This window comes from Malania oleifera, chromosome 4 (genome assembly GCF_029873635.1).
Source record: "Malania oleifera isolate guangnan ecotype guangnan chromosome 4, ASM2987363v1, whole genome shotgun sequence".
NCBI classification, from domain to species: Eukaryota; Viridiplantae; Streptophyta; class Magnoliopsida; order Santalales; family Ximeniaceae; genus Malania; species Malania oleifera.
In genome coordinates, this window is record NC_080420.1 from 107371137 (window position 1) to 107390068 (window position 18932).

The 18932-nt window shown below is 34.2% G+C and overlaps 1 protein-coding gene across 2 annotated transcripts; it reads left to right on the plus strand.

The window, feature by feature from the left end:
• The first annotated feature begins 712 nt into the window (after positions 1–712).
• LOC131154047 (pre-rRNA-processing protein TSR2-like) lies at positions 713–16931 on the plus strand. 2 transcript variants are annotated; one of them, XM_058106529.1, is made up of 4 exons: positions 713–1034; positions 2145–2236; positions 13771–13884; positions 16370–16931. In XM_058106529.1, the coding sequence occupies exons 1-4, from the start codon at positions 851–853 to the stop codon at positions 16577–16579; spliced, it is 600 nt and encodes a 199-aa protein (XP_057962512.1). In that variant the 5' UTR covers positions 713–850; the 3' UTR covers positions 16580–16931. The 2 variants fall into 2 exon arrangements, with proteins under 2 accessions (XP_057962512.1, XP_057962513.1); XM_058106530.1 differs by having other exon boundaries at positions 781–1034; positions 2211–2236.
• Positions 16932–18932: the final 2001 nt, after the last annotated feature.

An 18932-nucleotide genomic window follows, 5' to 3' on the forward strand; every position in this document is an offset into this window, starting at 1 on the left:
TTATATTATTTATTTGTTTATTTAATTTTAATAATTAATATTTTTTTTATTTTTTATTTTACATTTCATGCATATCATTTTCTGGGGCATTATAATTTTGTTATGTTGATGTTAGTTGATTGGGTTAAAATAGTTGGATTAACTAGATTGGATAATTCGAAATATGGTTAGGTATTTGATTTACTTATGTAATTTTCTGAACGTTACATTATATTGACTGATTTTCTCAACTTAATTTATTAAATTAATATCATTTTAAAATGTTATTTATTAAGATTAAAATTCATTTTTTCATATATATTTAACATTGACTAATAATTGAGAGGGTAAATGTTTGTTTCTTCAATCAAATTAAATATTTGTAAGGGTTTTGATGGTTTTCAAAAATTCAGGTGACAGAATGTCATATTTGAAAAATTCAAATGATATTACTAAATCTTAAACTTAAAATAAAAAGATATCATAGTGTCACAATAGGATTGTTTATGAAAAATATATCGTTCGGTTACTATAGACATCAGATTCTTATATTTTGTGAAAATCTTTCATTCTTAGGTTGTGATTGGAACAATGAATTATACACGTTGAATTTGAATATTGCAGAAATTTAAATGAAAATTTTGTATAATTCTGTGTTATATTTTATTTAATATAATTTGAATTTAAAATTCACAAAGATCTAACTTATTTAATGTGATTATGAGAATGGGGGCACATTTCCGAATAAACAAAGATTAGAGGCCAAATATAAATTTAACTGAAGGTCTCTAAACCCGAAACAAAATAAGAATTCAACTCTGGGAGCGTGACGGTATACGGGAACGGCAGCAACAGAGAAGTAGGTGCTCTCATGGCGTCTCAGCTTCAGCTTTCAGCTGATGCTGTTACTCAGCTTAAAGAAGGCATAGATTTGCTACTTCTTCGGTGGTCTGCACTTCAGATTGCCGTCCACAACGAGTGGGGCGGCCGTGATTCTGCCCGCAAGTCCGAGCAATTCTCCTCGGTCATCTTCTCTTGGTTCACCCAATCCAAAGGTATCACGGCGTATATCGCTTGAGAGTTTTTAAAGAAGCAAAATTCTTTGTGATGTTTCTGACTTTAATACTTGTCTGAGATTTTAATTAATACTTGATTGGCCTTTTTTAAATTTTGTTGGATTCTTGGTGCAAATAGCGAATTTCGTCTATGATTTAGTGAATCCCTATTTGGATATGATTCTGATCGATATGGACTAAAAACATCTGTTTTGGCAGAACTAAAGAAGAACCATCAGTTGGGTTGCCAACTTATCGTTTATTTTTAGGTCATGAACTATTTTTATAATTTTTGCTTCTCTATCTTGCAAATTGACACTTTAATTTTGTGACTTACTGGGAAAGTGTGATTTTCATGTGTGATTGGTCTAAAACAGCGTAGATACTGAGTTATGCCCAGAGACTCACTGTGTATTTTTTCATCAGAATTTAGATTATGGAAGGAAAAATGTTAAATTGTGAAAACTATTGAAGAGTAATACCTTTTTTCTTTGCTTATCTTGATAGAAATTTTGCATGCCGTGTGGTAATTAACTCTAGGCACCCCTGAAAAAGTTGGTGCTAAAGATTTTTTCACACATTTCTGTAAATAAACTTATGCCTTTTTTTCTGATTGGTTCCTATGTTTTCTCTTTCAAGAGTAAGACCATTTTGTGGAGAAAAAAAAAAAAAAATAGAACATGTTTTATTAATTGGTAGTGTATTGTATTCAACATGTACATTAAATCGAGCATTTAGCTTCCTTTTGAGCTCTTTTGATCTCCAGGTATGACAGGAGAGCAAGAATTGGTAGTTTGGCATGTATGTCCATGAGGAACTTTATTTTCCATTAGGAACTTTATTTGTTCTTTTTTACTATATCTGACGTTTGATAGATTCTGTTATTGTAGCTATAATATATATGCTCTAGTTCCTTGATATTCATGTTTTACTGCATAGGTTATAATTCATATTTTTATTTTCTGTTTTCTAATGTTTCTTTCTTTTGCAGTTGCATGGTTGATTTTATTGCTATTGTACTTTAATTTTTGAACTGTACACTCATCTGATTTAATTGGGTTCTCAGCAATATGTCCATTATTTTTGACTTTGTATTTGTTTCCATATCAGAGCCATTGTATATTGATGATTTAGAAGACATGCTTGACAAAAATATGGTTTCCTTGTTCAATACAGAGATTGAGGATGGCAGCACTGAGGAGGTATGGCCTCTTTACTTTACTTTCTAGCCTCAAATATCACAAAGCATGCATTTTGTGATGGGGGAGTGTACGGGTGCTGTTGACTCCTTTGTTTTCATTTCTGAGAGTTAGTTTGGAAATCTAGATGCTAGATAGCATATTAATCTTTTTGTAGCATCATTGGGTGGAAGGAACTATGCCATTCCAGCTTCCAGACCTGTTACACCAATATATTATTTTGGTTTAGCTTTCATTCAATGTTCTGTATTTGACTTCCTGCTATGATTTCATTTTGTTTCATTTCATTTTTCTTTTCTTTTGTCTTTTTGAATTGTGAATTGTAATGATGTCTTGTATTGTGCACCCACCTCCTTTGAGTCTGTTGAGAAATTTTCAAATGAATCCTATGACTTGTCGTCTTTCATATGATTTATCTAGATGAAATGAAGAAAGCAATATGACCCCTAGGCCCTAAGTGGTAAAATATCGAAATTTCTAATCATACAAAAAACAGGAGAAAAAAACAAGAAAAACCTAGATGCAAAGGTAAATTCTTCTTCAGAGTTTTTCATTATGAGATCTAAGAGGCTGCTTGGTATCCCTGTAAAAAATTATGAAAATTAAAACCAGAAATGAAAACAGAAAACTAGAAATAAAAACTAAAAACCAGAAATCAGAAAGCTTGGTCAAAATTCCTAAAATTAAAACAAAGAAAACTCTTTATTGAACAAATGCTTTTTTTTTCTTTTCCTTAAATCGGATTTACAATTAAAAAATATGATTAAAACAATAAAAAAAGCATGCAAATTAAAAATATGAAAATAATGATAGAAATTATTATAATTATTTTACTTAATCATTACACTTCAAAAAAAAAAAAAAAAACTCACTTTAGTGCTACAAGAACAATCTTATTTTTTGGGTAAGTGAAAATTGTGTTAAGAAAAAGAGAATGTATAATGTAGGAGGACATGGTGTCCTCAATGTACCAAAAATCTACGACCGGAAGGTTGCATGAGAGCTGCTACCCAATCCCTTTGAATATCTGACAGCAATAAACCCCAAAAGACCTTGAAATAATGAGCCCTTAATGATGCCAAAAAACCATTGTATCCCATTATAATTAACCATTTTTTAGTTGCCTTAGGTATCAGAGATATGCTTTGGTGCAAATATGAACCCGACAAGAACCTTTATAAGTAATATCTTAGAGATTTGAATGCATTATAATTATATATATAATATGTGACATTATTATATATCCTGCAATTGGTGAGAAATGGATTTTAGGGTGTAAAGAAGATGGGGAAGAGAGTGGGGCAAGTGAAGCATGTAATAACCCCAAAAATATATATGATTAAAGCATAATAATAATAATAATAATAAATAAATAAATAAAAATGATCATTAAGTTAATATCAATACAGAGGTGCTTTTCTGTAAGATCCTTGATTCCATATTTGATACCTAAGAAAGACCTTATCTTAGCGAGTGCTCAGAGACCATTGTGGCTCAATTGCTCTCTGGAGCTCGGTCTGGTCAAAATGGAATTTCATAGGATAAATAGGGTAGACACTGTTCGTACACGTAAACAAGTACATATACATAAAATAATGTTTTAATTGACATAATTTATAAAAATATATGATAAAATAATAATAATAATAAAATAGGTATCCTATGTGGGGCCCACATGACCGAGTGGGACCTACACGAATCTCGGACTCGAACTTGCTTCGGCATATCAACTGCGATCTTCATGTATCGAAAGTCTTCATGTAATCCATATGTTCTTACAAAGAGTTACACACTGAAGTGTATTTTGAGTGCATGTGTTTGTTTGAGGGTTGAACCATAGGACATAGGTTGAGCAATTCCTTTCTACATCAATGTCCATGTATACACTTCATAAATCTCGCAATATAGGTGATCATTCCCACATCCAGCGCATGTGGGGCCTACAAAATCACGTGGGGCTCACATAAGTCCTGAAGTTATGTAGAGCCCATAAGATCACGGGGGATCACATGAGTCTCGAAGTTATGTGGGGCCTCAAAATCGTGTAAGACATATTGGAGTTGTATGGGGCTCATATGAGTCTCGAAACTGTGCGGGGCCCACAAGATCGTGTGGGGCCCACAAGATTTTTGGACTCGAACTTGCTTCTTTCTTTATAATAAATAATAAAAATCTAATTAATGGTGACTCTTACTCTACTAATTCTACCGTTCACACTTTCTTCCCAAATAATATGCACAATAAATATATATAATTAAAGATAATAATAATAAAAAAAAGGGAAGAAAAAAAAAAGAAAATAAATAAATAAAGAGGAGTGTAAGCAACCCAATTACAAAACACATTACCGCACATCCCACTACATCCCACATCCCACATGCCATCCTATCTTCCACCAATAATTTGAAAATATTAAAATTAAAATTTCACCCCTCTCCCCACACTTTTGAAAATGTAATTTTCTTCCCCAAAATTTTTCTATAAATAGGAAGCTCTTAATCTTCATTTTTCACAAAAAAATTTCAAGAGAAGAGAAGGATTAGTAAGTGAAAGAATTAGTGGTGGAGGGAGAATTTTTGTTATAATTAAAATTCTCACTCACCCACTATTTCCGATTTCATTTTTGGAGATATTTGTCATGATCATCTCACAAGGTTAAGTAAGGGTAAGTAAATTTGATTATGTTAGATTTTTATTTAAAATTTATACTCGAGTTTATTTATAAGTAAATTTTGATTTTGTTAATTATTTTCATAAAATTTTTTTGAGTTTATTTTTACGCATATTTAATTATACCAGTTTTATTTTTGATATAATTGCGTTTATTTTTGAGTTAATAAATGTTATAAATCCCCCGGGTATTTTACAACATTAATTTCTATTTAAGAAAATATTTTTAACACGAAAATCGTATGGCATGAGTTTATTTTTACGTTACATTTTTATGAAAATATGAGTAAAGATGACATGAATTTATTTTTACGTTGCGTATTTCACGAAAATATGAGTAAAAATGAGATTTTAATGATATTCTTTTAATTGTATAAATTATATAATAAGATGTTTTCAAATTCCTTATGACTCAGACGATATAGAAATTACGAATGTTCAGTACCGTAGTTTAAAGTTTAAACGGATCAAAGTGCACCCACACTATTTACATAGTGGTTATATATGGTAGTGAATTTCTCCTGAGTGCACATTTGATCCTGGGCCATGACTTAATAGGGAAAATCTCACTTAATGATTATGTACGTTGATTTAGTTTGATCGACCAGTTAGTTAAGTCCATTCTTTGGACCGCATAACTCAGTCATGGGACTAAACATGACTTATGGCTAACAGAAACTTGACTGATGGCTAACAAACTTAAGGGTGATTTTTACAATATATGTATATACATATTTAATTACGTGTACAGAGAGCTATTGATGATATGAAGGAAAAGTATATGTTTATACGAATATGGTCATTTTTGTGCCTAAATGATGATCTAAAAGAAACGTATAAGGAAAAATATATATGTATATAATTAAATATTATAGTTACGGTTTTAAAGTTAAAAGTTTAATTTAACAATTACAGTATAAGGTTATAAGATTTTACTACTATAATTGATGGTAAAAGTTTTATATAGAAAATTTTAAATTTACATTTATTTTAAAAGCTGTTTTGAAGTTATAGTATTAAATATTATTTTACGAAATTATAATATTACGAAAGCTCATTTTGGTCACACACTAATAATAATCTTATTTACTTACTGAGCATTGTCTCACTCCAATAAATATTTTACATTTCAAATAATTTTGAAGAGGGTACCAAAAATCTAGGGTAGCAAGTGCATGGGTGGGAGTAGAAAGAGCAGAGTAGAATAAAAAAAATTAGTATAATACAATTTAGAATATGTTTGTGTATTTTAAAATTTTAGAAATTTTAATTTTAACATTTGAAACGTATATTTGTAATAAAGCTAATTAGTACTTTGGTAATAAAAATAATTGAAATTTATTGCGTCCACTAAAAAAATTATATGTAGGAACCTACTTGGGTTTGGGTCCTTACAAAGCAAGAGTAACCATTGTTCAGAGCTTCAAATAGACAAAAGCACTAATGCAGATTCAAAAAATAAGTATCTGCATCTATTATCCTGCACGTGGTGAGTAAATCAAAAGTAGAGCATTAGCCTTTGATCTTTTGTGCTGTTTTTGCTGCTTCATTTCTTGTCACAAGAATTTCGAAAACTGAGTGAGCTAGTGGGCCAAGGGTATTGTGGATTTTTGGGCCAAAATAACAAGCATATTCCAAAACATTAAATAGTATAGTGGCAAGAGAAAAGTTCACCGGCCATTTGTAGTGTATGCCAAGCACCCAAAATAACGAGCATAGTCCAAGAAATAAGAAAATTATACCTTAAGAGGTGGAGGTATGAAATTTCTTACTTTCAAACTTCCTTTTTTTTTTCTCAGTTGGAAAATGAAGGTATGGTCTCTTACTTTCAAACTTGCCTTTTGTTTTGTTAGTTGGAAAGTATCTAGAGTTGGTGTTGGATTAGCTATAATATTTTGGTATATGACTTATGATATGGACTTTAACAAGGAAAGATGAAATATTTGTCAAGGGCTTGAAGTCCTCACAACAATTGAAAATAAAAAATGAGAAATAATATTGTAATAAATCTATTTATTTAGTCAATACCACCTAAAAATTCAAATACTTGTTAGAAGGCACAAGCTTGAGTTCATGCAATAGCATTTGATTGACTTTGGGTTACTTTGGCTTTGCCCTTACACATGCATGCCAATATAAAAAATGTTGTCTGATCCAATATAAAAAAATTGTATTATCAATGAAAACAACATTTATTTTTTGTGTGTATGTATAGAAGGACGATGGGAACATACGCAGCACAACTCAGTCAGTGTTTGTGTTAAGATTTGATTAAAATGAATTACCTAACTTGAAGATAGGTCTCTCCTTCTATTTATAATACAAAATGAATACATTCTAATGACAATGATACCCTTACTAACTCTCATTATTTAACATACTCTAACACACTTAATAATAATAATATAAAAGACATAAATAACCTCCAACACTCTCCCTCAAGTTGGAGCATAAATGTCATATGCTCCTAACTTGCTACAAATGAATTTAACACGAGCACCTCCCAACGCTTTGGTAAAAAAATCAGCAAGCTGCATATCCAACTTCACATAAGCGGTAGTAATGAGCTTTTGCACAACTTTCTCTTGAACAAAGTGACAATCAACTTCAATGTGCTTCATACGTTTGAAAGATCGGGTTGGAGGCAATATGAAGAGCAATTTGATTGTCACACATCAAACTTTTAGGCTGAGAATGAGAAATACCCAATTCTTCCAACATGTTCTTTAGCTAGAAAAGTTCAAAAATAGTGTGAGCCACAACTTTATATTCTGATTCAGCACTTAACCTTGCCAGCACAATTTGTTTCTTACTTTTCGAAGAAACCAAATTACAACCAACCAAGATACAATACTCGGTTGTGGATCTCCGGTTGGACGGCAACCGAGACCAATTTGCATACGTATATCCATGGATATAAGTGTGACCTTGATCACAATATAAAAGACCTCTCCTTGATGCACCTTAGAGATATCTTAAGATGCGAATTACTGTATTCCAATGACTTGTTCTCATAGAATCTAGAAATTGACTCATAACACTTGTTGCAAAAGATATTATCCAATCGAGTGACTGTGAGAAATTCAACTTTCTAACAAGTCTTCAGTATTGTTCAGGATTAGGTAGCAAATCTCCTATATCCAACACTAACTTGCTATTAGGATCCATGGGTGTATCAACAGGTTTAAATCCCAATAATCCATTTTCATCCAATAGATCAAGAACATACTTCCTCTGTGACAAAACAGTTCCCATACAAGATCTAGATACTTCTATACCCAAGAAGTATTTCAACAGTCCCAAATCTTTGGTCGAAAACTTAGTCTGTAGAAAAAGTTTGATGCTATGAATACCTTTATCATAATCACCTCTAATAACAATTCATCTACATAAATAGTAAAAAGGATCATACCTGATGAAGTATGACGGTAAAACACGGAATGATCTACAACACACCGTTGAAGATCAAACTCAAGTATTACAACACTGAAACGAGCAAACCATGCTTTGGGAGACTTTTTAAAACCATATAGAGCCTTCTTGAGCCGACACACTAGCTTGACTCCCCTTGAGTAACAAACTCAGGCGGTTGCTTCATTTAAACCTCCTCGTCAAGGTCATTATGCAAGAAGACATTTTTCACATTTGACTGATGTAGAGATCAATGGCAAGTAGTAGCCAAGGATATGAACAAACGTACTGATGTAAGCTTGGCAACCAGAGAAAAAGTATCAGAATAATCTAGACCAAACGCCTGAGTGTATGCCTTAGTAGCAAGACAAACATTTAGACTAGGCACAGAACCATTAGGAATGACTTTCACAATGTAAATCCAGTGACAACCAACTATAGACTTGTCAGGAGGAAGAGGTACCAAGTCCCGAGTACCATTGTCATGTAAAGCATTTATCTCTTCAACGATAGCATCCCTCCACCCAGAATGAGTTAAGGCTTCCGAAATAGATTTAGGAATGGTAGGAGATGATAGGGCATTAACATAACAATAATAGGAGGGTGATAAGGAGTCATAACAAACATAGTTGGAAATAGAATGTTGAGTACATGTGCGTTTACCTTTCCGAATAGCAATAGGAGGATCAACATCATAGGAAGTATGATCATTAGACAAGGAAACCAAAGGCGTGGTAGTAGAAGCTAGAGGGGACTCTCTGCCTTGGAGTCTCCATCGTGAATACACATACAAATTAGGATAATCAAGATGATGAGAAGGAATCGTACTACATGGAGACTCGTATGATTGGTTGGGCAAGGACAACAAAAAAGAATCTGGAAGATTAGGCAAAGGAAGAGACTCATTGAGCTCAGAAGCACTCAGTGACTAGGTGTAGTAAGGTGTTGACCATTTTAAGATTTGATTAAAATGAATGACCTAACTTGAAGATAGGTCTGTCCCTCTATTTATAATACAAATTAAATACATTCTAACGACAATAATACCCCTACTAACTCTCATTAATTAACATACTAACACACTTAATAATAATACTAAAAGGTATAAATAACCTTTAATAGTTTGAAAATTCTCTCCTAATTGACATGCTGTAGGGTATCAGAATGCAGGAACCTCCACAAACTAGCCAGCTAATTTATTTTCCAGCTCAAGCATCTTGACCTAGATCACTGATTCCCAACTAACAACTAACTAGTTCAACTATCAAAACACTAATTGATTAAAGCCAACCAAAATGCCTTTCCAAATCCAAAATGGGCCTCAAATTTCAAACTATCCAAACAATCTCCTAAATAGCAAGAATCAAAACATAAATCAAATGAGATAAAACTGACCTGGGCATCGGCCACACAAATCAAATGAAAAGAAACAATCTATGATATATTTTCCACCTAGGGGAAAGTTCCAGAACAAACAATAGCCCTAAGATTTCAACCGGAACCAATCAAAATGAAAAGATAGCGTGAATGTGTGCATGTGTGTAAAAGAGAAACCCTTGATGAAGGAGGAGAGGAATCAAGGAGGAGAAGAGTAAGAAGAATATGAATCCTTTCCTAAAATTTGGAGCTTCTGCTATGAAGGCAGCTCAAGAAAAGCTTGTGTTCATTCTCTAGTGTAGTTTCCGCTCAACAATTCTGGGCAACACAAATGATTTGCTCCTGTTTGAATGAGGAATTTTTATTTGAAATTCATAGGTTTATAGGTGATTTCAAATTCAAGTATTTGGTAGATTGAAATACACTATGAATCCATTGTAAATCCAAATTCTCTCCTTCAAAACAAAATGCAAATAGTGCATTTGTATTTGGATTCCCAAGTTTAAATACAGGGTTTCAAATTCATATCTCATACAAAACCATTGTAAAGTTCAGTCTAAATTATGTTGAAAATAGCTTTCAACATCACTCTAATTATGGCTTGGCAACTTTAAGCCAGCGAAATTTTTGGGTCTATTTGAGTAAGATAAATAAAGGTGCATATAATTTGAGATGACCCTTATCCATCTCCACACCTTCCCACGTCTCTAAAGATGACTCTCTACATTTTAAAATTGTGAAGCACTTTAATACAATTTGGAGCACTTTCAAAACTCTTGCTTCAGAATGGCATTATTCACATGAATTCCATCAATTGCATTTTGATATCGTTTGATGTGATAGTGTCAGACTTCACTGTGAAGGAATTACTATGTTGTCTACAGCCGATGGTTGAAACAAGCACAATCTTCTTGCTTCTAGAGTATTTTGCTTCTTGCAAAAGACAACAAAGTGAAAAATAGGACATTGCCTCATCCTGTTTGTATTGGTTTTTCTGTGTGTTGTAAAATGACAAGGCACGCTTAAGTGCCCGTACCCCCTTCTGCTTGAGATTCTAGGCCCTTGCCTGAACTGGGCTGTACTTGGTTTGATTTTGTCCAAAACTGATGACCAAACCAAAATGCTTGGTTTTTAAATTGGTGGACTGAAACCAAATTGAGAATTAATTATACTGGTTAATGGTTCTATCTGTTTGGTGTTGTTCAGTCTTTTCGGCTTTTCAAGAGTTTTAAAATTAAAAAATATTTGGTCCAATGGGTCCATGTGGAACCAAAGCACAATAGATTGTTAATCAGTCCATGGGTCAAATTGTGGGGTTTAGATCTATTGCAATGAAGCTTCTACTAGTTCTGCACAGACATGGAAGCATTTGCTAGAGCCCATGAAAAAATGAGGGGTGGGGTTGGGTTTTTACAATAGGAGGAAGGGTCTTCTAACTCTTTCCTTATTCCTTTTAGGCAATGTGGGACAACTTGTCCCAACAGTAGACAGAAGTGGCTGGGTGCAGTGGGCGCTTGTCTTCACTCATCCCTTGCTCCATATAGAAAATGAGCAAATAAAAAGCGTAATTATAGCTTGAATTGTCCATAATTCAGCAAAGTAATAAAAATAATGTGTACTAATATATGAAAACGAATAAAAAGTATATATTTATAAATTAGTTTTTGGTTTGGTTACCATGTAAAACCAAAACCTAAAATCAAAACCTGTTTTTTTAAACCCAAAACCAGAAAACTGAACTGGAATTTTAAATGGTTAAGTTTTAGTCCTTTTTGGGTTTTTGGGTATTTGGTACACCCCTATGCCCGAGTAAAGTGAGGTGCTAGCTTTAAGAAGTAATAATTTTTTTCACTTGAAAAATTGACTAATGGTCAGATCACTACAAAACATCATAAAATAGAAAATACTATCATTTAAAATATAAATTTCATATTATACATGCATCATAAAAAGCTAAAAATCATGAGATGCTCTATGATGCTTTGTTTATGAATGATGACGTTGTTGCTCCGACACAAGCTCAAAATGAATAAAATATGCTGCCTTAACTGTTGTTTAAAATACAAAATTTGCATACATACGTTTGTTGTGAAGTGTTGTGCAGAACAGAAAGCCTGAAATACTGCAATGATCTGATTGGTATGATTTCTATTTTCAGTTTCATATTTGTATCTATACAGTGAAGAAACTGTATTTGTTTTTACCTGCTGGTTTTTTGCTTTTTCTTAGATAAAACTGAAAACTGGCATTATGGTTTTCAGTTGATTTGGCAACTTGTCAGAATACTTTTATATGCGAATAAACTATTGTGAATTAAATCATTCTTTTATACATAATTTTTAAACAAAATAAAAATAAAATGACGGAATTGAAACTATAATTGAAATAAAAAGATCCATACAATCTCTGTAAATCTTGAAAAAAAAGGTCATATAAAAAAATATTTACTCTCTTTCAGTTTTCTTCTACAATAAATTTATGCTTGTAGCACTAAAAGGTGAGTTTTAAAAATAAGAAGTAAAAAAAATAGACAAAACTGAGCATTTTTTTATTCAAAATTTTAATTTGTATTAGTTACACTATTATTAACCATTTAAACATTTAGTTTTTGTTTCTGGTTTTTAGTTTTATTTCTTGTTTCCATTTTCATGATTTTTGAGGGTGATACCAAATGGCCCATAAGATGCTTTGTTTATAACGGATGCTGCTTTTGCCGCAACACAAGATCCCTAAGTAGGAAAATAGCCGCTGGTTCCCTTGTTTTAAAATTTGAGAAAATTGCTCTCCGAAACTTATTATTTTTCTTGAGTAAAAGTCCCTCAAACTTTTGCAACGAAATTAATTATAGTAAGGGACAGAAAAATGAAGTAGAAAATAAATTAAATGCAAATGAGTTGAGCGTCTCAGCTGCTCAAAACTTGCCCAGGATCTTACCTGAACAGCACCTGGAGGAGATCACCTTGGCTGCACCCAGGTGTTTGGCTGCATGCCTGCACCTCACCTCTCCTTTTTGACCCCTGGGCAGGCTACACCTTTAACTGCAGTGTTGATCACATTTCAGCTGGGCCAGCTAATTTGGTCTGCCATCTCTAGGTTTGATGTTGTTTGGATTATCTTTAGAATTTTCTATTACACGGTTCCACAATTCAGGCCATATTATTCGTTGTAGCTGCTAAAGTTTTTAATATTAAGCATGGGTGAGTTTATGGCTACATAAAGAGTTTTGATGTTCTGTTTCTACATATTGATCCTACAACAGTTTGTATTCGGTGCTGCACTTAAATGTGTAAACCATTATTTTTAAATTTTATGAATTCCATTCTTGTGCTCTGCTTGAGTGCAGGCCTTGGATCAACGGTAAGGTTTCTCTTTTGTAATTTGTTGGTCATGGCTTCGAATCCAAAGAAATAACCTCTCTGCATAAAAGCAGGTTTGAGTTTGTGTTCACTGTGACGACCCTGTCTCTACTACTGCAAAGTGGGGAGTCTTGTGGTCCAGGGTCCCCTTTTTATTCTTGTGCTCTACTTGGATGATGGATGGGACATTGATGATGAGAATGGATACAATGTATTCCTGATCCTCAGTCTTATCTATCCCCTTATATCTTTTTGAATTTTATGAAATAATGTTCAGCATTAATTATTAATATCACCAGCTCAAGCACCCCTGGCTGTAATGAATTTAAACTTTTTAAAATGTGTGGATTGTGAAATTTACTGAAGTTTGGATAGGCCAAAGATTGTCATCTAGAACCTCAAGTGTTATGCAAGGAAATATTGCACCTATTAAATTCTATGATGAAATTTATACTACTTCGGGAAGAAGTTTTGCCATTTATATACTATGTACAACATGAGCGTACCTTCAATCTGTAGCCATGGACTAGAGAAAAGTGACGATCGCTTGGGATGTCTTTTTGATTGATTTTATTTATTGTTGTTCAGCTTCTTATACACCTTTTTATTCATTCATGCCTAGTTCCTATGTTCTATGTTTGCTGCTCTTGTGGTTAGTTTGGGGTGCGGTTTTTGCGTATCCTTTTTAAATATTCCGATTTGCTATATGTTCTATGTAAACAGGTGGCAGAAAAATTAATGGTCATGCATGAGGAGTGTTTGGAAGGAAATTATAAATCCATTGAAAAGCTTAGGGAGGCCAATTCACGAGGAGGAGTTGTTTCTCATGTTAAACAGGTATTCATTGTTCAACTGCTTTCCCCAAAAAATTGTTTTCTTCATGAATGAAAATAACTTCTTGTATTTGTCTTGGCAATTCTTATTCTTTTGTTGTTCTTTCTAGCTGTTTTATGATATTAAGCTTCTTATCTGATGGGAATCTCCAAACAATAGAGATTGAAGAAGACAAGCATCATTTGATGACTCTGGTGAATCTCTTATATTGATGCACAACTAGTTTCATTTTGCAGGCATTCTCTTGTAAGAAAATTCTATGCTCATAAATTAGATTAGAAACATTAAAATTATTCTAGGACAATTGATGCAGGATAAGTTATTCGGCCAACCGAATAATTCCTAAAATAAATTCTAATTTTTCTTAAAACTGAATGGAGTTCGTTGCACGAAACAATTTATGGGCTACTACCTATTTGAAACTGAAGAAGGAAATAATTTTTTCTACTGCCTCATTAGCCATGATAGTTCTTTCTGACACATCTTTACCTCTTTCCTTTCTTCCATGATCAGGTTAAACTTTTTCTCTGGTACTTGATGCCTCATTCCTCTTATTCTTTTCTATTTCTTTCATAATCTCTCTCTCTCTCTCTCTCTCTCCCCCTGTGTCACTTCTTTTCCCTCATCTCTTCTTTCTTCTTCATCATCATCATCATCATCATCATCATCTTCTTCTTCTTCTTTCAGGATCTGGTGAGATGTCTCTTTTCCTCTTCCTATTTCTACTCTCTTATTTTGGCATTGTGTTTTAGCATCCTTCAATGATTCAGGATATATTATATAAGGTACACACAATTTCAATGATGGCAAGGCTCATGTCTAGGCTCCAAGTGCTCTCTGCGCATTTTGCCTATAACAAGTATGCTAGCTGGTCAATCAAAAATGCATGAATGAATTGGTTGAAACATGTGATAAAGAAAATTGCATATACGGGACTAGCATGTGCTTTTTCAGGCATAGTGCCCTTTGTCTGGTAATCTTCAAAATAGAATAAAATAAATACAACAAGAACTTCCATCAGAAAATTTCATTGATGACGTACTTTTTCTTGAAGCCAGTGGCAATTAAACATTTAAATCATCCTTTGGTATTGCAGAACTTCTACTTCAGATGAACACAACCGAATCAGAATCATATGCATTTCTTTTGATAGAAAAAGAAGAATATTTTTTTTTCCTGAAAGAGAGAATATTTGGAAGGAGCATAAGAAATCCTCCTTATAAGATAAAAGAGCCAAAAAGTAAAAAACAGAAAAGCATCAACACAAAACAGCCTTCCAATCATGTTGAGGATTGGGGAAACAGAAAAGCACTTTAAAACAATCAGCTGCAGAAGCCCACAAAAATGCTATATGCTGTATCCTATTCCAGCACATAGAGCAATATATATATTTTTCCACATGAGAATAACAGCATTCCTGTCCAACAAAATACCCCACTAGGCAGCAAACATTCCAAACCTCCACAAAGCTGATACATATCTACTACTACTGGAACCTCTAATTGAGATGGTTAAAATCCTACCCCAGTCCTTGGCAAGCCCTGCTTTCCAAACAATCCAAATAGATTGTTCCAAACTCTCCAAGAAAATTAACAATGAACAAGTGAGATTCAGATTTCTGAGTTTGCAGAGCATGGTGAAGAAATATCCAGACGTAGAGCCTTAAAAGGCCTCCTACTCTGCAAAAGGTTGTTACTGTTAACTCCACAAGTAAAGCTTTAATATTAGAGGGGATGTTGGCCTTCCAAATGATAAATGAGGGTGGAAAGACAGATTTTCAAGGATCCAAAACTCAAGAATCAGAATCATATATTGTCTTTTTTTACCCGATATTCTTCCCTCTCACTTTCCTTTCGATACCTATTCTTCCATTTTTCATGTCACTGGCAGAAATACATGCACTCTGCGCTCCTATATATGCAGTGTTTTTTGTAAGCAATCTGTTTCCATCATGTGGCTTCTCTAAAAAATTGCAGTCATTCTTGCTCCACAGGATGCAAAAAGTGTGTTTTCACTGTTTTGCCACCAGGAAAAAAAAAAAAAAAAAGGAGAAAGGAAAAGAAGAGAAAAGAAAGAGATGGGAGTTTTCTAGCATCTTTTTTTCTTTGCTATGTCCATAGCATCAAAAGGTGTCATAGCCTGTAAGAAAGGGAGCTTGGAATTTGCAAGACCCTGGATTAGGATAAAATGCACACAAAAATGTATACACATCCAAATCCCAATCCAATGCATGAAATCCGTGCCCTCAAGCACAATCTTAGTATTTTCTAAAGATATTAGCTCACGATTGTGATTATGGATAAACATTTGAGGGAGCTCTTGCTTGGTGCATGTGCATTCCAAAGCCACATGCAGTGGACGTTTCACCATGAGAGAATATAGTATTAGGTTTTTTTGGGTGGGGTTAGATTGGGTTTTAAACTACAGAATTTATAATTTGAACTGACATTATTAGTTCGTGCTTCATCATTTTCTTCCTTGCTGCCAGGTTGTGGACGAGGATAATGAGGACGATGATGATGACCGAAGTGTGGGGAAAGATGATTCGTCAAATATGATAGTTGATGCACCACAACAGCGGTCAAGTTCAAGTACAGACGACATGCAGGTTGATGAACGAATGCCGGAACAGGTGGCTGAAGCAGAAGAGGGATGGGTGGTGGTTTCCTCCAGGCGGAGCAGGGGCAAAAGGCATTAGGTTAAATTGGGCTTCTCAGGCCCTGTTTCTGAGTTTCGTTGTATATGTTTTTAAGTCTCTTTTTCTTGTTCCCCTCCAATTTTTCTGGGGTATCAAATTTTCTTGAGCCTTGTTTGATGTGCTAGCGGACTATGTGGCTTGGGAGGGTTCTTGGGTTTTTACTTCTCCATGCTGGGTGCGGTTTGTTGCATGTTCATTGGGAAATGGGCACTTCAGATTTTGCACCGGAGGCAAAGCATTTTTCTTTTTCTTTTTCTTTTTTTTTTTGAGTGGCTCTTTACAGATGTTTTTTCTTTGGCCCCGATAAGTATATAAAATGCCAATGTCATGGCTTTCAATTTCAGGATTGAAATTGGGTTGGAACTTGCTGCCTCCATGTTCCAGTGGCCAGTGCTGCCTGCACATCGGGAAATTATAGCTGGCGCCGGTATGGCCCTATGCCGTTCTAATAGATGCATGACGCGTGCCTAATGCTGAAAAATAATCACGTGAAGCTAACGTCGTTAATCCAAAACACCAGGGCCGACAAGTGCACAGTAATGCCGTCGGAATATTTCTGATTCCCAATCTCCACAGCCTAGTCGACGGTGGCTCCGCCTTCGTCGTGACTGCCTCGACGAAGCTAGCGATGCCAGCCCCGTGGTCCAGCTCTGATCGGGACAAAATTTTGAAAGATTTCAAATTTCCACCCGCCATCAAAATCTCCATCTGTGACGCAGAAGAAAATCCACCGCAGCTGCCAAATTTGTTTTCCTTTGCTTATATTCCATGTGCTCTGTTTTGAGTTTCATTTTTAGAAAAATCTTCGGCAATCACATAATCTCCAACGCAGAAAAAAACCTTTGGCAACCACCAAATTCAATTGATGGTGGGTAACATAACTAGCATACATTGAGCTAAACATTTCAACAAATAAGTGGTAGACAACATATGTTATGACTCTCAATGGCTTATTTCTCTTATGATAGAGAAGAAACTTAAACAAAAGGGGGAAAGACAAAGACAGACCTGACCAAGCTTCTCATGGAAAAAAAATAAAATTAAACGAATTGCCCAGCTTGACTTGCAAGAAAAATTTTGAAAATGAATTTGAAGAGTTCAATGTTTCCTTGTCTACACATAAACTTGGAAACAGAGACATAGATGAGGGAGTACAAGTGGGTCAACTGTCTCGTCAGCCCAAAGAGCGAGCTGCGTTGCCATCGCTTCCAAACATGCAGTTTAGCTCCATACCCAATGTAGTGGCGTCAGAGTTGGATTGCGGTGCCGAGATTGTCGGCTTCGTTGAGGCCATTGTGATGAAGATAGAGCTGTCGGCGATGTTATAGTGGCTTGCATGTTCTTGCACTGGGCGGTGGAGGTTGGGTATCGCAGGAATATTTCGGTGACCTCGCTGTGCACTTGTCGGCGCCGATGTTTTGGATTAACGGCGTTAGCTTCGCGTGATTGTTTTTTCTGGCATGAGCCATGCGCTACACATCTAGTAGATCGGCATGGGGCCACGTTGGAGGGACCGGCGCCAGCTATAATTTTCCCTGCACATGTGACTCGGTTTATATTACCATATTTAGTGTAACAACTTTGTCAAATAAATATACATAGAAGACATAGTAAGGTTAAAAGACGATGACCTTTTGAGCTCACAAAAAGGTATTTCACTTCTTTTGAAGTTTTAAAAATTTTAAGGATTATTTTTGAAATTTTAAAAATTTTATAGATATTTTTTGATATTTTATTTTTGGAACAGTTGCATTCTTCAAGTGATTTGTATTTTTATAGTATTCTTATAGAATATATAGGGATATATTTTTCTTTTTGACAAATTTTTAATTAAGGGCGGTTTGTGAAAATTTTAAAGTTTCATGGGAGGCCATTGCAATTTTTGAAAATTGAAGGAAAAATTATATATATATATTGACTCTATGAGTCCTATCCCGTTTTGATTATGACAAATCTAGAGTATTTCATTTGTGTACCTAGTGCTTGTACAAATATATTCTTAAAGAGGCACGAAAAGTTGGGGTACGATGAAAGACATTAGAAATCACGCTTTTCGATAACTATATGAAGAAGTAAGGATTGAAGACATTTTTGTTGACTTTTTGAATCTGATCATTGATTTTGATAATGACAAACTGAATGTTACTAATGTGTATGTCTAAGTACTTGAATAAGTTAATCATTCAGAACACACACATGTAAGTGAAGTGGAAGCCCAAAAGGACTTAAAACACATACTCCTAACTGATTCCATGAAGTGTCGAGAGTAAAAGAAGAAGACATTTGTTTTAATTGTAAATGCATTTTTGTTTCATAATTTGTTGGGTCTGTAGTAATTATGGTTTGTAATAAC